Here is a 22,485-nt window from a genome sequence, read left to right on the forward strand (position 1 = left end):
GAAGATTATGGGCACTATCTCATAGAGCTTTTGTAAGGGTGAACTGAGAGAACTATACAGTGACCAATATGGTACCTTAAACATGGTAAATATTTGATAAATGCTCAATTAATATATGTAGCAGCATGTTATAGCAGAGAAAGAACAAGATTTGGATCATTCTGACCCCCTTACAAAGTTGTGTGACATTGAACATATTTCTTAACTTCTCTGACCCTCAGTTTTTTCCATTTCTAAAATGCAGATAATTACATCTAATTCAAAGAGCTGTAAAGCACAACTACAAAAATGTAATAAAGCACTGAGCACAATGCCTGGTTACCTAGGCCTTCAGTAACTATATTATAATTATCATCATCATCATCATCATCATTATCCTTGTTATTGTTGCTAATTTTTTAAAAGCCACAGCACCAACCCAGAAAAAGAACACATCTCTAGATCTTCTCTAAGTTTGTCCAGTCTGTTGTTTATACAACACAAGGACCTAGATATCCAATGTGTGAGCTCTACTAGTGGTACCAGAAGGGTACCATATCAAGTATGTATGGCAACTTTATGTGACTTTTTAAATGGCGCCTCCCCTCTGGCTAGATGAATTGGAAAAAGGAATTCTTTCTGGTGGACAAAGCCCAGCAGGGAAGGACTTGGCTAGATTTCTAACCTAGACTCACCCTCTTGGCAGGGGCTCAGATGCCTGCCCAACATAGCCCTATCCCTGCCTCCCTTTATCTTCCTACTTCCCACAGTCTAAAAGACTATAGCCAAGTCATCCTTCACCCAGGGTCATACATAGCCTTAGCCTGTGGAGCCTCCTCCTAAACTTGGTCGAACATAAAGATTTCATCTTGCACACAGTCAAGTCTAGGCAGTGGCTGCCTGCACTGTGTTGAGAAAGATTTGAGATCATACCTAGCCTAACAGAGAGAGACATGGATGGGTTAGCAGTGTATGTCACTGGTTTCCAACAGCACATCAGCCTCAAACTTGCTATCCTGGCCCAAAGCATTCAAATCACCAAATCTTCATTGAGCAATTACCATGCGCAAGTCACTAAAAGAGAGAGATGCTTTGAAGCAATCCTTCCAAATATAGCTGCACATTAGAATTTTCAGGGTTTGTTTTTGTTAAAGTACAGATCCTTCAAGCTTTTCGTACGTATCTAAAACTTCTAAAATAAAAAAGTGTATTGAAAAATACAGTAGGAGAAATATCTTAAAGATCTTGTGATAGGAGGTCTTTTCCTAGACCTTACACCCAAAGCACAAGCAATGAAAGAAGAAATAGTTAAATGTGATCTCAAAATTGAATACTTTTGTGCCTCAAAGGACTTTGTCAGGAAAGTAAAAAGGCAGCCTACCCAATGGGAGACAATATTTGGAAACCACTTATCAGATAAGGGCCTAATATCCAGAATATAGAAAGAGATCCCACAACTCAACAACAAAAAGACAAACAACCCAATTTAAAAATTGGCAAAAAACATCAACTGACATTTTTCTAAAGAGGAAATGAAATCAAATGGCTGAAAAACATATGAAAAGATGCTCAACCTCACTACCTATTTGGGAAATGCAATTCAAAACCACAATGAGATATCATCTTACACCTACCAGGATGGCCATTATAAAAGAAAATAGAAAACTACAAGTGTGGAGAGGATGTGGAGAAAGAAGTACATGTATTCACTGTTGGTGGGAATGTAGAATGGTACAACCACTCTGGAAGGCAGTTTGGTGGTTCCTCAAGAAGCTTAGTGTAGAATTTCTGTATGAGCCAGCAATCCCATTGCTAGGTATATACTTGGAGGAACTTAAGGCTAGGACATGAACAGACATTTGTATACCTATGTTTATAGTGACATTATTCATGATTGCCAAGAGATGGAAACACCCCAAATGTCCATAACTGGACAAGTGAACAAACTGGCATGCATACAATGGAATTTTACGCAGCTGTAAGACACAATAAAGTTATGGGGCGTGCAACAACATGGATGAACCTTGAGGACATTATGTTGAGTGAAATTAGCCAGAAACAGAAGGACAAATACTGTATGGTCCCATTAATATGAACTGACAATGATGAGCCAACTGGAGAGTTAAAGTTAAGAACACAGGTTATCGGTAGAAAGAGGTAGAAAGAGGTAGAAAGAGGGTAGAGATAGGGCATTTGATGAATGAGGAGTACAGAATGTTCCAAAGGATTGACTGTAATGATCCAGAAATGGATACCACAATTCTATCTGATGGTGGCACAATATTGTAAATATAGTGAGCAAAGCTAAGCATGAGTATGGTTGAAAGAGGAAGGGTAGGGGCATATATGACACCAGACGGAAAGATAGAAGATAAGTACAGGGACTGTATGACAGTGAAATCTAGAGTGTACAATGATATAAGAATGTTTTTACATAAGGGAGAACAAGCGAATGTCAGCATTGCAAGGTGTTGAAATGTGATGGTATATGGAAAAAATGCCATCAATGCAAACTAGGCCTATAGTTAATAGCAACATTGTGATTAATTGTAACAAAGGCAATGCAGCAAAGCTAAATGTCAATGGATGGGAATATAAGGGAGGGGTATGGTATTCTTGTTGTTGTCATGGTTGTTGTTTCTCCTTTCTGATTTTCTTTATTCTTTTATTTTTTCCTCTCCTTTCTTTGCAGAAGAAATGGAAATGTTCTCATACAGATTGTGGTGGTGAATGCATAACTATGTGATTATACTGGGAGCTATTGATCGTTCACTTAGGATGGATTATATGGTGTGTGAATAAAACTGTTTTAAAAATATACAGTAGAGAAGCTATGGAGAGAGATATACCTATTCACTGTTGGTAGGGACTTAGAATCGTGCAGCTCCTCTGAAGGGCAGTGTGGTGGTTCCACAGGAGGCTAAGTATAGGGTTGCCATATGATCCTGCAACCCCATTATTGGATATATATTTGGAAGAACTGAAAGCAAGGACATGAATAGGCATTTGCACACTGGTGTTTATGGCGGCAGTATTCATGATTTGCAATGGATGGAGGTGGCCTAAGGGTATATCGAAGGGTGAATGGAAGAGGAACTGTGATGTATACATATAATGGAATATTGAGTGACTGCAAGAAGGAATGAAGTTGTGAGGCAGGCAACTGGGTGAATGAACCCCGAGGACATTATGTTGAGCGAAATAGGTCAGAAAAGAAAGAACAAATATTGCAAGTTCTCACTAGTATAAACTAACTATAATGAGCAAATGCAGAGAATTGAATTCAAACACATAGGTTTTCAGGGGATAGAACATGGGCAGACACTGGGCAATCAACAATGCAGTAGTACAGAATGCTCAATGAGGCTTATTGTAAAGTTTCCTAGATTGTAAGCTCTTACAGCAGTCACATCTATTACTGAGTTTTAACTGTTATTTAAGAGATGTTTCTTTGGTACAAAATTTATATTCTCTGTAGCACACTATCCAATTTAACCTGTAAGTTCAATTTATTTAAACAACATACTTACATGGAAACTAGAATAGGGAATGAGATCTTGTTATTCTGTACAGGTTAATGTAATACCCCAATATATCCCAGAGTATTTTGGGCAGAAAATAAAAACATATGTGCAAAGTCCCCTTGAGGAACTGGGGAAAAATGTGGAAATATTGAACTTCCCCACCTGGGGAATTCCTGATATTCTCATAGGCATTGGGGACCATCAATTTAATAAATCAAGCCCTAGATCTTGGGGCTTGCCCTTATGAAGCTCGTTACTGTGAAGGAGAGGCTAAGCCTACTTGTAATTATGCCTAAGAGTCAAGCCCATAAAACCTCTTTTGTTGCTCAGACATGACCACTTTCTCTCAGCCCACTCTGCAATAAACTCAGTGCCCTCCCCCCATATGTGACTTGACTCCCAGGTGTATAAGTCTCCCTGGCAATGTGGGACTTGACTCCCAGGAGTGAGCCTGACCCTGACATCGTGAGACTGAGAATGCCTTCTTGACCAAGAAGGGGAAAAGAAATAAAACAGAATAAAGTTTCAGTGGCTAAGAGATTTCAAATAGAACCGAGAGGTCATTCTGGAGGTTATTCTTATGCATTATATAGATATTCCTTTTTAGCTTCTAGTGTATTAGAATAGCTAGAAGGAAATACTTGAATCTGCTGAAGGATAATCCGGTAGACTTGATTCTTAATGATTATTGTATAACTATGTAGCTTTTATCATGTGACAATGTGATAGTGAAAACCTGGTGACTGACACTCTCTTTATCCAGTGTATGGGCAGATGAGTAATAAAATTTAAAATATATGTATTTAAAAAAATACAGATCCCCTGGCTCCACTGTCAGACCTACTGAATGAGAGCCAAGCTCCCAGATGACTCTCCTACAGGCAGTAGCTGAGCTCGGAATTCACTGTTTTGGAAGCTACTGAGACAACTATTAAATAATTACTCTTATTCACTCTCCTTACAAGTAAAGCCCTCCTAATGTCAAAGTGCAGGATGCAACCCATTCAGGGGTCATCAAATAAATTTTATGGGTCATGACCAGAATATAATTTTAAATAAAATCAAATAAAATAGAACATTTAAAGGTACATTCCACATTGTAAGGTTAATTATTGTTTTATGAAGCTTATTTCTGATATACATTCCTAATGGTATACTGCATCACAATGCAAATATATATTACTTTGAGAAAAAGGTAAAAAAAAAAAATGTTTGGAATTAAATGGTCTAAATTAAATGCTTTCTCCTGCAATTTTAGCACCCCTCCCTCTCTTTTGTTTCCTATTGGAAACTAAGAAAAAGGCTTACCATCAACCACAAAACTGCACAATAAATTATAAATTGGTCCCCTTTCACCTTACTTTCTTTACCTAACATGAAGTTTGTCTTCTATTCTCTTTTAAACTTCCCCCAAATTAAATACATTAAATTTTAGTTTTAGAGTCCAAAACTGGTGGGTTTTTTGTACTGTAAATGGTGGCTAGTGGTTCTTTCTTTATAGAGAAAAAAACAAGGGGAAATGGGTTTGTGTAGAAGTCAGAGGAACTTTGACCAGATATAATGAAAAATTTCCTGGTAGCCAGGACTGTACAAACTACAATGGGTGTGTGTGATGTGAAATCTCCTTGCTCCGAAGGTCTGTGGAAACAAACCAGATTCTTATCTGTCTGGAATTCTTTAGACATAAGTCTGTCTCATGAGCAGGGAGTGGACTTCCAGGCTATAATGCCATTGAAACATTCCAAAGAAACATAAAATACACACCAATAAACCCAATCATATAAACCAAGAACAATCTCACATTGCTTCTCAACTGGGACACTAGTGACATTTGAGGGCAGTCACTGTACAGTTTGGCTGGTGCCTTGCAGGGTGGTTTAGCATCCCCACAAAGCCCCTAGCCTCTCCAGGTCTCATTTCTGCATTAATCAAATGAAAGAAAACAATAAATTCCTCACAGAGTTGTGAGGGCACAACAAGTGCAAGAGCACATTAACTTCTTCGCCCTTTCTGTTAAAATTCTAGCTGAATAGAATTTTTAAGAGTCCACATTTATGAATGACACAGCTCTAAGTTGCTATACTGAAGCTAAAAATTTCTGAAACCATATATCTTTATTTGTAGGAAGCATGATGCAACTTCTCACTGTGACTAATATTTCATCGTGTTTTTGCATTGTTTGGGTTTGGTTTGGAAGAAAATATTTGAAAATGTTGTGCTCCCTTACCATTACCTAAAAACTTCTTATTCTTCCTTAAATGATGAGGCAGTGTTAAAGGTTTTCCATTTTCACAAAAAAAAAAATGGTTGAGGGGAGGGAGGTTAAAGGAAAAGCAAGTGTAATAAATAAGATTGGATATATATCATCCATCACTGAATGGGTATTAACAGTGCATGTTTTGTAAAGAAGTGTATAGTTTAATAATCTTCTTTTCTTCCTCTTAGAAAATATTGACCACAATTTTTCTGTTCAATAATTAAGATGATTTTGATGTGTCTGTTTCAGAAATGTGGAGCTGGATTCTTTCACTCCCCGTCAGGAGAATGTTTGCCATGTGACTGTAATGGCAATTCCAACAGCTGCTTAGACGGCTCTGGATTCTGTGTGGTAAGTCGGGGGCACCTGTCACTCTGCATATATTGCACTGGGGCTTTGTAACTTGGGTGGAAATAAAATATTCTCCCTGAACCTTTGAGCTACCTCAGAGCAACCCCTAATCAAGCCCTTTTTCTTACCCTTCACCTTTTCCTATAAAACACGTCACATAAACCACTGATGATTGTAAATGGCCGCCAAGGCGTATGTGTGAAAGTGCTCTGTGAGGTAACTGCCTCATCATCCTTGGCAGCTGGTTTTTTGCTCTAGGCCAATCACAATGGGAGCTGGAAATAATGCACAGAGGAGGAAACCATCCAGCCAAATTCCTATGTAATAGTATAGTTCGCCATATGTTTGGCTTCACTCCATATAAACCAAGAGGATAAAACAGTTGCTTCATAGTCTACTTTAGAACTTAATATAATCAGACCTATAGATCAAAATTAGCAAGGAATTATTTTCTAAGTTTGAACCAAATAGCCCCCAAAGACTATTTTTTTGTTAATTGAAATGAATTCTCTAATAGACTGTTTTTCAGTGAAGCATGAGAGACTTACAAAGAAGCCCAAGGAAACTTCTGGCGGAAAAGCACTTGCTATAGATTTCCCATTTTCACAGAGTGGAATGACAGCTTAGTGAAAGCGGGTATTGAAGTGGCTTCAGTAGCAATCATTGGAGGCATTTTTAAGGACTTAGGCCCTAAGATCACATTTTCCTTCATGAGCTATTATGATAAAGCAGGGAAATTAGATTTCTTCAAGTTCCTAATGGGCAAAAGAGGGTTTCCGAAACTGTAAGGGTATATTTGCATAAACCTCAAGAATATTTAATTAAATACACCTGTTTACCTCAAAATCAGCATAATCATCCCTATTAAACAGATAATTTTGATTCTAAGTGGACTCCAAGGCATGTACATGAAGACAGCATTTTACTCACTCAATACATTGAGATGCAAATTAGAACTTTTCATTGATTTTGAACCATTTTTCTACGACTGAGAGGCTTAAAGGGAAAAACACTCAATGCTGCTATCTCTTTGTAATGTTTGTTTAGCCCTGATATTTCTATTTTCCGCAGCCCCCATCTTCTTAAACAACCATTACCTCCAGGATGTCCTCTATTGTAGTGTAGGCACATGCAGCTGCCAGTGTCTACCCCTTTCTAATGCTTCCATCTCCGGTTTCCTGTTATTTTAATCCTAGTGATATTTGAAAAAAAAAAATCCCATGGAGATGCTTGAACTAACAATGTATGTCTCTGATAATTTGACCAATTACAGGTTCTTTGTTATCTGTTTTATTAAAATATTAGACAATGGGACCTGGCAAAGCCCATCAGGTGCGGTTAGGCAGTAAATAAGACGGAAGACTGAAATGAATTAAAGAAGGGAAAAGTTCTTCCTGCTGGTATTTATCAAGAGCAATGACAAATCCACTCCTCTGCAGTGATTTTGCCAGAATAGGAGCCATGATGATTTTATCTTTGCCCTAGACAAAGGCTTTTGAGAGAAATCATCATGGACGCCTTCACAGCTCCTGGGACATGTGAGGTTCTGATACATGTTTGGGGATGGGTTAGGGTATAAGGATTTACAGGCACACCCAGAGAAGCTGCCATTTTGCTCGCAATTATTGTTCTCAAAGACAGAGAATTTAAACAGAGAGAGATAGCCCAAGAATCATGGTTCTTCCACCCCACCCTACCCAAAGGGAAATCTCTTTTTCCCTTGATTAAAATAATATATGGCCAGTATAAGACAGCAACACTACAGATGCATACTGTATATGAAATACAAGGTGAGAATCACCCACAATCCTATCCCCAGAGCAACTCACATAGATATGCTCATTTTCTTATGAATAGATTTAATTTAGAAATTTTAAAAAACAAAATGGAATTTGTATTTTATTAAAAGTAAGTGAGGGGGCAAATAAGGCCTGCAAACATAGAAAGAATATTTTGCACTTATTTGGCAAATATGTTAAGTCTATGGTATCACCCTGGAATCAAAATCATTTTTTCTGTATCCTTTGGCATCCTTATTCCCACCTACGAATAGAGCAGGACTGGTTTCTCAGCTCCAGCCCTGTCATCCCACCTCATTCTTGTCTCTCAGGAAGCCAGAAAAGAAGCCGTAGCTATCCGTTAACACTTCTGGTAACTTATTGTGAACCCCAGCATTTCAATCAGTTCATACATTTTGCCTAGCCTAATTCATTTTTTCCATCTTCCATAAGCAACCAAAAAATAAGAGGCTTTCTTTTAATTCATTTTGTCTTATTTTGCTTTTATTTTGAAGGCTTATAATGCCTCTGTATCTGCTAGGACTCCTCCAACTGCTTCCAATTCTTCCTCAATTCCAATGTTCAGATTCAATTCGACCTTATAATTTACAGACTCATTCTTAAGAAGCTGTAGTGGGTTCAAGGATTTCAGGGTTGATCAAAGACAAGACATGATCATGAGATGGCAGTAACACAAAATGAGCTTTATTTGGGTGGTACTTGGACAAGTTTGCAGGCGAGAGGAAGTCCCTCCCAGCAGGAGACAGACACCTGGAGGGGGTCAGGGCAAGGAAATTCCAGAGGAGAGAGGGGCTTATGAGTCCAGGTTATGTCACTCAGTAACAAGATGGGGAGGCTCTGGGTTAGAGAGTTCCAAAGGGCAAGAGCAATTTGGGGTCTTGTATAACCCCAGGGTTTATCTTATCTATGGCAAGCAGATGTTCAGGACAATTTTGCAAGGCATGCAAAGCAGGCAGGTTCTAAATGGCTAAAAATATGCTTATTTTGGCTATATTTAAAACCACTGGATGTGTAAGAATTTGAGTTTGGTGCCAGCAGGCTGGGAAGAAGTAAACAACATAGGGGCCAATATCAGGGGCCATGTTTGGTCTATTTACATAATGGAAACTAAGCCATTTGGCAACAAAATAAAGAATACACAAAGGTATGCTACCCTTGTAGACATATCAGACAAGCACAGAAATTTCTTTGTAATACTAATACTTAAAATTAGGTGGCTAATTTTAAAACAGCAAAATTAGTGAACTTTCACAAGCATAAAGGGTCTTTCCAAAGGGCCAACTTGCAACTCGTCAGAACTGGAGCACAGTGGGTAGTTCTCAACAGAGTCACCTAAGCAGGGACCCAAAGACCATTCAACTCCAGAGGATACAGCAGGCTCTCCAGAAAGGTTCCAGAAGGAGACATGAGAAAGGATTTGGGGGGGAAGAAACTGGTGGAAGCAGAGAGGTGACAGGGCAGGAATGCCTGGTCACAGATAAACCATCTTTTATCCCAGAATGTAGAGCCTGGGTACAAAGAACCAAGAAAGGGACACAGCTAAGGCCAGTTAGCATGAAAAAGCTGATACCTAGTCATTAGGAGAAAGCCAGGAAAACAATGGCCAGAACTACAATAAACCTGACTTGAAGTTCACCATTGACACAAGGTTCCTTAGGTTCAATTAAAAACAAAAACAAAAGCAAAACAGCTTTTTATTTTGAAGTAATTCCAAATGGGACAGTTACAAGACCAAAACACACCCCATACAGAGAACTCCAACATACCCCTGTCCCTCACAGTCACCCAGGTTCCACCAATTTTAACATTTTGCCACATTTGCTGCATCACTCTTTTTATCTGTCAGTCTTTCAATCCATCTACCTACCTATCCTATTAGTCCATTTTCTGAAACCTTTAGTGTAGGTTGCGTACATCCTGTTCTTTGAACACTTAATACTGCAATGTGTATTTCCTAAGAACAAGGATATTTCACTTATATAACCACTTTAAGTTCAAGAAATTCAACATTGTTATAAATGTTGTGGTACATATTTATATGTACTTATATACATAAAGCTTATAGTACATATTCCAATTTTTTCATATGACCCAGTTATGTCCCTTTGAGCCTTTTCTCCTCCCTTGCTAGATTCTGTCCAGGATCATGCATTGCCCTTAATCGTCATTGTCTCTTTAGTTGCTCATTCTTCTTTTTTGTTTTGCTTTAATTGTGGGGACATATCTGCAACACAGATTTCCCCATCTCAACCACTCCCAAGCATACTATTCAGTGGGATTTATCACATTCACAATGTTACAGTTCCATCACCACCTTCCAATACTAAAATTTTCCTATCTCCGAAACAGAAATCCTACACCCATTATATACCAACTCCCTATTCACCCTGCCTCCCCACCCCTGGCAACCTGAACTCTAATTTCTGTCTCTATGAGCTTGCAGATTCTCTGATATTTTTTGTAGTTACAATGGGACTTAAATTGAATGTCTTAAATCTGTAATACTTGTTTGTTTAGATACCAATTTAACTTCAATGGTATACACAAACTATGTTCCTATGCCCCTCCATCTCCTCACCTTTATGTAATTCTTGTCGCAAATTATGTTTATTCATCATGAGTCCCAAACCACTGATTTATCATTACATTTTATGCATTTGCCTTATAGAGCCTTAGGAAGTAGAAAGTGTAGTTACAAGCTAAAAACACAACAGTATTGTCATTTACCTTTACCCATGTTATTACCTTAATTGGCAATCCTTATTTCTTCATGTGGCTTCAATCTATTGTTCATTATCCTTTCCTTTCAACATGGAGAATTCTCTTTAGTATCTCTTGTATAGCTGGTTTAGTGGTGATGAACTCCCTCAGCTTTTATTTATCTTGGAATGTCTTAATCTCTCTCTCATTTTTGAAGGACAGTTTTGCCAGATACAGAATTCTTTTTTGGTAATTTTTTGCTCTCAGCACATTATGCCTTCATGGCTTCTGATGGGAAATAAGCATTTAATCTTATTGAGACTCTCTTATGTATGACGCATTGCTTCTCTCTTACAGCTTTCAGAATTCTCTCTTTATCTTTGGTATTTGACAGTTTTATTATAATATATGGCAGTGTGAGTCTATTTGGGTTTATCCTATTTGGAGGTTGTTGAGCAACTTGGATGTGCATATTCATATCTTTTATTAAATTTGGAATGTTTTCAGCCATTATTTCTTTGAATATTTCCTCTGCTACTTTTTCCGTTTCTTCTTCTTCTTCTGGGATTCCCATGATACATATGTTGGTACACTTGATGGTGTGCCACAAATTCCTTAGGCTCTGTTCACTTTTCGTCTTTCTTCTTTCTGTTCCTAAGACTGGATGATTTCAATTGTCTTATCTTCAAGTTCACTGACTCCTTGTTCTGGCAGCTCCAATCTGCTACTGAAACTCTCAAGAGATTTACTAATTTCTGTTACTGTGGTCTTCAGCTCTGTTTAGCTCCTCTTCATAATTTCCATCACTTTATTGATACTCTCTTTGTGTTCATCTATCATTTTCCTGATTTCCTTTAGTTCATTGTCCATGTTTTCCTTTAGCCATTTGGGCATTTAGAATCATTTTTTAAAAATTGTTGTCTGGTATGTCCCAGCTTGGCCTCCTCACTGATGCCAGACTGGGCCATCACTTCCTGTTTCTTTGTCTGTTTTGTAATCTGTTGTTGAAACCTGGACATTTGGATATTTTAATGTGCTGTCACTGGAATTTGAACTATGAAACATCTGTTCCTTAACCTTTGATCTGTCTAGTGTTAAGGCAGAGCTTTCCTTGACTGCCAGGATCCAAAAAAAGAAGAAGAGAAAGTACAGATTGTCCTATGTGAGTGCTCTCTTTCAGAACTTATCCATACATTGAATTTAGAGACTAGCTCCAGGCCAAAGTGTAAGGGGCTCCCTGACGCTTTCCACACGTGCCTCTTTTCTTGATCTTGTGAATGAGGCTCTAGCAGTCCCCATGTACACAGAAACAGGAGGGAAACAGTCTCCTTGCACTCTGGGCACTGCACTTAATGTCGTGCAGTCAGAAAGCCCTTGCCCAGGCACAACTTGACTGCTCTCCCACAGCATTCCGAAGGAGTTTTTTGAGCTGCCATGTACATGCAGGGAGAGTTCTGGGATGGTGAGTCCCTCAGGCCACCACTAGAAAGATTCAGCCAGACATACATGCTCCCAGTGTGTGTGCACAAGACTTACTCCACTCCCTCCTAACCTGGGAGCCTGGAGCAGCTCTGTGTGAGTTGGTAAAGGGAGAGCGAGGAGCCAGCTAGGATGCCACGAGATCCCACCACTTTTAAGTAGCCCTTTTCTAGATTCAGTGCTTGCCTTGTTACTGCAGTTCTTTAATGGTTTTCTGGAGCCTTGAGAAAGATGTTTCTGCCAGTACTTGCTGATTGTTCAAAGTTTCTGTGGAGGAACAAAGCCCTGAAGCATCTCACTCTGCCATCTTGATCCCTTATTTTCGACTAAAGGATTGTTTTGTTTATTGGTTTTAGTCTTCTATTTAATAGTACAAGACACTGTTCTAGGCTCCGGGTTAAGTGGCTCCTGCTGTGTGGACTTAAGGGCTGTGGAGACAGAGCATCTACTTGAAAATACTTGTGGACTTAACCAATGTCATGAAGCTCAAGACACCAGGACTGTGGGTCCTTTAGAAACACATGCAGAAACCCTCATCTGTTCAGTGACAATCAAATGAAGAAATAAGAGATTCCAGTATCTGGCTGGCATTTCAGAAAAAAAAAAAAAAAATCTTAATCTAAATCAAAGAGCTGTAAAAATATAAATGAATTCTAGAGGGAAACACATCAAACTGTTGTTTACATCTGACTAGTGGAATTATACGTGGATTTAATTGTCTTCCTCTTACTTTAGAGTATACCTGCCCAAATTTTCTACAACTGCCTATGTAATTTTATAATTAAAAAAATACTGACGTTCAGATGGACTTCTGTCCCTCCCTAAGCACAATGGAGGAGGGAAGTCATCCAATATAGTGAAGGCTAATGAATTTTTTATTAGTCTCAAAACCTAATTAAAATCTATTTAGGAAAGCAAAGATATTGCATCTGTAATTTCTGCAGACACTAGCATTTTACTCGTGATTTTCAAACTCCCCTTTATTATGTGTGTAAGGCAGAGACCGATCATATAAATCCCTGTAGGCTTAAGCATGTGAGATCAGTAAAACAGCACACTCATTAGGTGTCCAAGAGCAAGAAGAAATCACATATGGAGACTTCTTCTTCCTGCTTTACTTTCAACTCTAAAATTGGTATCTAGATCAATTTTGGCAATTTTTAAATCTATTACAAACTTGGAAAAACACTTTGTAAATAGTGTTCATTTTGTTTCCATGCTAGCTAAAGTTCTGAGACAAAGTCAGAAAATTTCATGTCCAGTGAATTCTAAGGATGAATAGCTCAATGGAGTTTTCACTGCTTTATGCCCCAACCCAAGAACATGACTGGAAATGAGTGCAGATAATAAGTTCTGTGTACATTGTTGGTCCTTCCTCTTCCTCAAACCCAAACTTGTTCCTCCTCTTATATTCCCACTCAATTAATGACAGCACCATTCTGCCAGCGTGCTCCATGCTTAGATGCCTTAGATGCTTAATCAACGACTTCCTTTTCCTCTTCCTTAACATTGAATTCGAAACAAAATCCTGCCAATTCAACCTAGGAGGGAGCCTCCTCTCTCCTGTGCATGACAACGGCCTTAATTTACGCCACAGCATCCCTCCCCAACCACAGCCAGAGCCTCTCAACTACTCATCAACCCCAGACTCCCTTCCTCTAATACGTCTTTCACACTAAAAGTGGAGACGTCTTGCAAAAACACAACCTGATCAAGGCCTTCTCCTTTCTGAAATCTTAAGGAGTTTCTACTCCAGCCGTACTGAGCTTCTCACTGCCACCTAAGCATAATCTGTACTTTCACCCTATGCCTGAAATTGTGTTCCCCTCTTCTCTACCTGAAATTTCTTGCTTATCCTTCAAGGACTAGTTTAGATGTCACAAGCCTTCTCCATTAGCCTCTCCAACTTTCCCAGGAAGAGTTAGAAACTGCCTCCTCTTTGTACCACAGCAGGTATGGATTTTACACATAGTTGTAGCACCTGGAACTCTATATTATTCTTTGTTCACCTCTCTGTTTCCTTCGCAAGACTGTGAGTTACTCAAAGGCAGGAATTGGGTCTTCTTCATTTTAGTAACAGACCCAGCTCATTGTCTGTCATGACATCAGCTTAATCCAGGTTAGTTAAATAAATGAATAAATTGATTAATAAAATGACAAATTAAATGCAAAATCCTATAACTTTATAAATTGTGAGACACTTAGATCACTCGTTTTTTGCGGTAAAGCGTAATGTCTGGTTATGCTGGGACTCAGGCCTGGGCCCAATGCTGAGTAACTAGTAAACAGTGCTACCCACACACTAGGGGTTTCTTCTCACAGCGTAGCCCAGACCGGCAGCACTGGCAACACTTAAGAGTTTGTTAGAAATACAGAATCTCAGGCCCCACTCCAGACCTACAGAATTAGCATCTGCATTCTAACCAAAGCCCCAGGTGACTCATAAGCACACTGAAGTTTGAGAAGCATTCATCTAGAGAGAGCAGCACTTCTCAAACTTTTGGTCTCAGGACCCCTGTACACTCTTAAAAAATAATATACTCTTTAAAAATAATGCAGATTATATCTGCTGATATGTACTGTATTTGAAATTTAAATAGAGATTTTTATAATATTTACTTACTAATTCATTTAAAAATAATAATAAACCCATTTACATTGTTGACATAATAATATGTTTTAATAAAACATAAATGTATTTTACAAACTGAAAATCATTTTACCGTCTGGCTTAGTAGAAGGCAGCTGAAATCTCCTATCTGCTTCGGCCTCAATCTGTGCTGGCATGTCATATGCAGCCTCTGGAAAACTCCACCTTACCCTCATTAGAAAAGACAAACAGAATCTTATTATTATTTTGAAAATAGTTTTGACCTCCCTGGGCATACTTTGAGAACCACCCACCTATATAAACTATGGCCTTGCATAAAACATGCTGACAAATGCCACAAAAGCTTACCTGATCCCTCTAGACCTTCTTTGTACATTGTGCTGATGCTGTGGCAAAGTCAGAGAGGAAGTTAATTTCTCATGTGGAGTCATACCTGGTACCCAAATGTCAATCCTAACACTTATCTGCAATCAATTCTATAGATGGAGCTTTCATAATCACTGGCCAAAGGTTCAGAACGCTTATTCCATTTTTAAGTGGGGCCACTTATATTAAAAAATAAACTTTCACCCCAACAACAAATGTTTTTATTTTTGCTATTGTTAGTTTGTTTCCTTTTTTGTTTTTTTAGTGGCAGATCATTGAAGGTGAAGAGATACTTGCAGTATCAGAGTTAAAGATTCTTAGAGATAGAAGAGAATTTTCAGGCCATTGAGGCTAAATATTCCTTTTTTAGATAAGGGAAATGAGACCCAGAAAGGTCAAGTGCCTTGTTCAAAGTCATCCAGCTAGCAAATGGGAGTGCTGCCACAAAAACTCTCTCTGCCCATGCAGATACCTCCCAGAATGTGCATTGATGCCTTTTTGGAATTTTACAACAAACCCTTTGCAAGGTGGATGAGGAAAGTCACTATTTGCACTCCGAGCACTTAGGGTTTAGGGGAGATCTGGGGCTTTGCCTTTGAGGGTAATTGCTTCCCAAAATCCAAGGCATTCATCAAGCCAAAAAGGACAGAATCAGAGATAAGCTTATCTTTGCATCATGAAGAATGCCTTAACATCTTACAATGGAGCTGTTTTCTTTTACACAGATGAGCATCATCTGTCCAACAAGGACTTAGACATATTTGATCCTGGCCTATGAGTAGCCCTGCCAGATTGCTTAGATTCATGGTAGGCAGATAACTTGGGCAAGGCTCATTGGTTTTCTCTGGGATGAGAGACGACCACCAATTTGGAGTTAGTTTGGGTGCATGTTAATTTTCTTTATTTGCTCCAGACACTAATTCTCTCATTCACATTTTCCCACTTTTTCCTTCATTTTCTCCCCAGCAAATATTGACTGAAGGCTGACTTCACAGAAGTCACAGTATTCAGCATTGTGAGGAAAGCTTGGTAACATCCCATTGCCTGCAGATCATTTTTATTTTCAGAGTTTCTCACTGATTAGTCAGGCAATCTGAACTAGCACTAAACTGTGTTCTGCTAAACTACTTATAATCACAGGCAAAGAATTTCCATACCAGATGGCTTATCAAATGCACAAAGGATACTCAATCAGGATAGCTTCTTCCCTTCAGGAGGAGTCCTCCCTGTTGAATGGTGTGTTGTACTTCATTTAAAGCTCAAAATATTAGTGAAACAGTCTGATGTCTTCTAATACAGTTGCATTGTAACTTTGTTTTGGGAAATGAACCTTTTCTCTAATACAGTTGTTTTGTAACTTCGTTTTGGGAAATTAACCTTTTCTCCAATGTTGCAATATAACATAGAAGTTGACAGCATTGCCTCTGGAGCCAGAGTGCCACTTTTGCCAACTACTAGCTGTGTGACATTTGGCAATTTATTTAACCTCACCATGCATCCATCTCTTCATCTGTAAAATTGAGGAAAAATAATAACCTACCTCACAGTTTTTGTGAGAATTAAATTAATCCATGACAGATGTTTACAATAGGGCCTGGCTGTTATTTTATTCTTAACTCCAACGTAGAACATAAAGATGAAAATTAAGTGCTCTGGTTGAAGAAGTAGAGGGTGAAAGTCTTAGAACCCAAGTCAAGAGCTTAGAGTTCAGCCCCTGTCTGCCCCACCTGGCCTTCCCCAAGGTTCTTCCACAGAGCATTGTGTGGAAAGAGGGCTATTCTACTGAAGCTCTTGTGCATACATGATACTAAGGAAATTGCTCAAATAGAAAGATGCCTCTTTGGGGGGATGCTAATTCTAACAATATAATTTTTCACAGAAAACCCATTCAACTTTTATACTTTCTGGTTAATGTAAAAATTAAAATGTAGTGCAGATGTCACTGCCTTGTCCAATCCAGCCCAGTCCAGTCGGAGAAAACTGTCAGTATGCCAGCCTCACTGCCTCTTATTAATCCATTGGCTCTGCAAATAGTTACTGGATGTCGACTCCATTCTAGTTTATAATACAGGAGTGGAGTGCAGAAGCTGGGAATAGGTGATAATTGCATAACATGAGAGCAGAAGGAAGGAGTAGTCAGTGAGAGGAGCATAAGGGAGGGTTCTCTGGTTATTTCAAGGCCTGATGCAGATCTTGAATGATGAACAGGCATTCCAAGCAGAAGGATCAGCCTGCTTCATGCCTTTCTTCCTAGCCTCCTCAAAACAAATGCCAGACTCATGCTAATAGCAAGCTTACTATTACTTGTGTCTCACTATCCAAGAAACCAATCCATTAGCAGATTGCTCTTTATCCACCTTCTACTCCATTTGTGCTTCAGCCTGGGACATTTTGTTCTGCCAAGCCTGTAAATCCTTCCTACTCCCATTGTCACAGGTAAGCACCAGGGGATGTTTCCTTTTCATTTCATATTAATTCCAAGTCAGTAAGCTGATGCTTCTGGTTATCCAGAATTCTGATTACCATTCTGAATTGAAATGAATGACTGTCAAAAATCTCTTGCACAAAGACTCTGAAGAGAGTCCCTAGGCTGTGTCCACACTGAAGTCTAGGGTGAATTCATCTGCCACTTGTCCATTGACAAGTGGACAGACTGGAGCCAATGTGTCCCCCTTCTACTGACCATTATGGATGCACACCATCTATTCTGTCAATTTAAGGCCTGACATTCCCTTTGCTTGAAATATTGCCTGGTTCCCAGATTTGTTGTCTATACGTTTTCTTTTGCATCTTTGTCAATGTCCCTATCTTTTGTCTCATAGCACTGCCAGCGGAACACGACAGGAGAGCACTGTGAAAAATGTCTGGATGGTTACATTGGAGATTCCATAAGGGGAGCACCCCAATTCTGCCAACCATGCCCCTGCCCCCTGCCCCATGTTGCCAAGTAAGTCCTAGATGAAGGTGGTTTACCTGGTTTCTTCTACTACTTATCTCCGTAAGACTTTTGTGGCCTTATCCAGAGTTCTGAGGTTTTTCTACAGTCAAAACCAAGTACCTCAAGTTGAGATGAGACCAGAAAAATATAGGAAAGGTCTAGCCCAAATGCACTTGCAGAGAAGCTTAGCACTTCCAGTATAGGTGATGATTATACTCCCAAAATGTTGGGGTGCATCATAAGGCCCATTAAGTCACCCAAGTTTTGTAGGTGAGGCTAGTCTTATCTTTTCTTCACTATCCCTCAACCTAAAAAGATCACTTCTGATAATGCCAAAAATTTCATTATAATACAGTATTTTCAATAGTGTTATTGCTTCTGATTCACACAGAATAGACATTTTCTTATAGATGGCTGCCAAATGGGCTTTTCAGTCAGAATTAGAACATAGTAAAATGCATTGCATGCTTTGGTTCAATCAGCTCATGGAAGACTACAAAGAAACCTAATTCTCACTTCAGGTTGTGTTCTGACCTTGTGAAAAGTTAAGGAGAAGAGTCATATATCCTTTTGGAAACAATGGAATTCTTTTCAGGCACATAATACGGATAAATCCAGTAGTCAAGGCTAGCAGGAACATCATGACTGGTCATCTGTCAGGCTGAAAAATGACAATTATAAAATAAAAATGGTATTGAGAAAAGAGCAATGGACTTAAGTTCATATCCCAGCTGTGCCATCTAGTAGCTGCGCAATCTCAGACAAGTTGCTCTCTCTGCGTGTCTCATTTACCATGGGATTTGGGGTCAGGGATACTGGGTTCACATCTTGGCTCCAATCCTTGATTTCTTTATCTGCTCTGGATCTCAGCTTTATCTTTAGTAAACTGAAGTTGTTGTAAGGATCCATCTCATAGTGTTGTGAGGATAGAACTAGAAGAATATGTGCAGAGCATTTGGATTGGAGCTTTGCCCATGTAAAGATATTTAGTAGATGTTGACTTTACCAAATACATATATTTTTTCTAACTCATATTTTGCTTACTCCATATTAGGCACTGTTCTAAATGCTGGATGTAATATTTATGTAATTGATAGCTGGTGTAAAGATTAAATTAAATAAGATATTTAAAGTGATATTTTTAAAAGCCCTTATATGAAATATCTAGAATAAGCAAATTCATAGAGACAGAAGGTAGATTAGAGGTTAACAGAGCCTGGAGCATGGGGGAATATGGAGTTATTGCTTAATAGATCCTGGGTTTCCACTTGGGGTGATGAAAAAAAAATGGTAATGGATGGTTATGATGATAGAACAATATTGTGAATGTAATCAATACCACCGAATTGGTTAAAAATGGTTAAAATGGGAAATTTTGTGTTATAAATATATTACCACAGTAATTTCTTTTAAAAAGCCTGAGTACCTGACCCCCAACACACACACACACACACACACACACACACACACACCACTTACTTATAAAGAGGAAAGAGAGAGAAGATGATAGCCAGATTTCCTCCAGATTTTTTCTTAATTGAAAACCAATATCAAATAACATTTCGCCTAATAGCTTGTGGTTTGTTCACATCCTCTGATATACGAGTCTGTAGGCAGATGTTTAACAACCCCATCTTTCTTTAGAAGCCATTGAACTGCCTCAGTACTTACTTTGTAATTTTTCATGTCTGATGATATTAATAATGTGTGCAAAATGTCTGGTACTGAGATTGAGAGTAGAAAACTCAAACATTAAATGTTCTGTTATTTTCACTGAAGTGTGTCCTGATTTATGATCCACTTTGCCTTATCTAGGTGTTTTCTTTAATTGTTCATTAATATTCTGCTCTCATACATTACTCTTAAGCATGGCAGATGAGATATTTAGTATACCACTCTCTTTTGTTAAATATATTTACTTCCAACTTCCTAATAATAGCAGGTTTTACTTATTCTCCCATATATATAAAGATGTTCTGTAGCATCATCTGCTCAGAAGAGCTGCATAAGCTCCGAGCTGCAGAAAGTTTCTTTTAAAATAACATGAATTAGAAAGGCAATTCCAGATTGCTCCTTCTAATTGTATTACCCCACTTTTGCACTTTTTACCCCATTCATATGAGAAGACGTTCTTAATAACTTATCTTACTTTAATGTCTTAGGAGATGAGACTTTTGGTTCCTCATTCCCTACGGACTGAGAAGTCTAGTGTACATTCAATCAACCAATATTTATTGAGCACTTACTATGTGCCAGATCATGTACTAGTTGCTGTTAACACAGCAGAGGATAAAACAGTCCAAAAATCCTGCTTTCATTATAATAGGTCAAAATACAGTAGGATTTTGAAATTTCTAGGGCAAATGACCCTTTGCCTTTTGAGTCAGATTATTCGATATTTCAGTTGAGCAAGCTCTTCTGAAAGCTATTAATTCTTTCAAGTACGTGAAGTAGCAACTTGCCAGCTGGGTAATGAGCCTCCTGTCCTGAGAGAGGAAACAGCTTCCATAGGCAATCCCATGTTTTCTCTCGGTGCATGTGAGTGGATCCTGGGAACAGACAGCAGTCAAGGGACTTGGGGAATAAGCTCTGAAGGTAGGCGCATATTCACAGGCAATGAAAACTTAAGTCTCTGTAGTATAGATTTAAGATTGAAAAACCAAAATCAAAAAAGCACCGCCTGTACATAAACAACTCTACTTGGGAGTGGGAGGGGGTTGCGAAGGGTGTGTGATACCTGCTGTTTCTCTATAATGGCAGTGGCTCTACCACCTGAATCTTGGGGGCAAGGGGATTGACTACAAAAAGGCAGAGAAGATGGTGGTCATAGAGTAGGACAAATTTGCCTGGACCCTTTGAAGTTCTAGCCTTTGATCTGGCAGTAATAAATACCCATTGCCTCTGCTCTTTTAAAAAAATATTAATACTATTACTAATTTCTACAAAAACAAATTGCCCAGGATCTTTATTTAGAAATCAAAAAGGTGCCTGTTATGGACTCTGAATTACACTTTGGAAGATCCGATAGTTTAGCCTCTGGCCCCAGGATCTGGATATACAGTTACAATAGCCATATCACAAAACAAAGAAAAGAATGTTTGAGGAGTCTAAACAATTGAACAAACAAAGTCCTTAGTCTGTTTCTATTTAAGTTCCTTAAGGGTTCTCCAACAGCGGAAGGCTCCCTTCCACTTGGAGAGGGCGCCACGATGGTTGGACTGGGCTGAGAGAGCCGCAGTGTTTTCCTTTCTCTAGCCAAGAACAGATTTTACCCTAAGAAAAACATAAACCATTAATGCTGATGAGAAGCAGAAGAAAACGAACCCTCAGTGGTTGGTACTGCCTCTGAGTCTCCTGCCGCAGAGACCAGGGGATCACACAGTTGTTCCCAGGGACCATTTGCACAGTATTTATTTATTTTGGCATTGGCCAGACATCCTCCATGTCTACCAGTAGCTATGGTAATTGCTCCAATTAAGGAAAATGTCATCCGTTTGAAACAGCGGGACATCAGCTAAAGGCAGATGACTCCAGACTCCCGCAGATGTTTCAATCCTTCAAGCCCTGGGCGGGCTGCTGGGTGGAACACCTTCAAAGAAAAAATGCTTTTGAGGGTTTGTTCATGATCTGGTCTCTAAACTGACAGTGTTTCTTTAAGTAGGCTAAGGAATAAGAACAAGCAAACTAAAGGGTAAAAGGCCAGAGAAATAGAATTTCCTTGGAATGTTTTTACCGAACTAACTGTTAGAGAAAATAAATTGTGGGTATTGCCTTTCATGAGAAGCAGATACTGTTTCCTGATTTTATAAATGTCTTCACACAAAGCAAACACATCCATTTGCTTTCCTCCAAAGCCCTTTAGGATAGAATTGCTGATACAAGCAAAAACAGGAGAGCAACAGGTTTCACTCCACTGATTGTAGAGTACCTAAGCCAAAACGCATTTAGAAGTCTTTAAAATTTTCTCAACCCCTCTTGTATGGATGGATTCATGTGTTGATGGAGAATTTTCCAAATACATGGAGAGTGATACTCTATTTCCCCTGCCATAATAATTAGGATAATTATTTATTCTACTGAACCAATATTTTTATTCCCTTTATGTACCATGTCCTCATTTCTATCTCAAAAAAAAAAAAAAAAAAAAAAGAAGAATCAACAGTTCAGTTGACTCAACTCTTTTGACTGTGGATCCTATTTCTTGCTCTAATACTTGCTTTTTTGCTTTTGATTAACTCAGCCAGTCTCTGCTCCCTTTATCCCCAAACGTTGAGTTGCACATGAAAGAAATTGAGGTTCTGTGAAAATTAAAGACTGTAGATAGAAATGATTCCTGGCCTTCTGGAGTAAAAGAGTTCTGATGCAGAGAGAGACAGGAAAAAAAAGGACAACATAGTCATGGGAAGTGGTAGGAATGAGGAAATTCTGTATAAATCTGAAATTTCAGGTAAAACATGGTTATTATATTTCTGAATTTAGAG

The 22,485-nt window shown here is 38.8% G+C and overlaps 1 protein-coding gene across 4 annotated transcripts in view; it reads left to right on the plus strand.

The window, feature by feature from the left end:
* LAMA4 (laminin subunit alpha 4) overlaps window positions 1-22,485 on the plus strand; it is a 157,274-nt gene that overhangs the window by 29,865 nt on the left and 104,924 nt on the right. For all 4 annotated transcript variants that reach the window (XM_037842608.1, XM_037842609.1, XM_037842610.1 and 1 more), the window contains exons 2-3: window positions 6,010-6,111; window positions 17,889-18,013. In XM_037842608.1, the coding sequence (XP_037698536.1) occupies window positions 6,010-6,111; window positions 17,889-18,013 (227 nt within the window). The remainder of the gene's footprint in view (window positions 1-6,009; window positions 6,112-17,888; window positions 18,014-22,485) is intronic.

The sequence above is a fragment of the Choloepus didactylus genome, chromosome 7 (assembly GCF_015220235.1).
Source record: "Choloepus didactylus isolate mChoDid1 chromosome 7, mChoDid1.pri, whole genome shotgun sequence".
Taxonomy (NCBI): domain Eukaryota; kingdom Metazoa; phylum Chordata; class Mammalia; order Pilosa; family Megalonychidae; genus Choloepus; species Choloepus didactylus.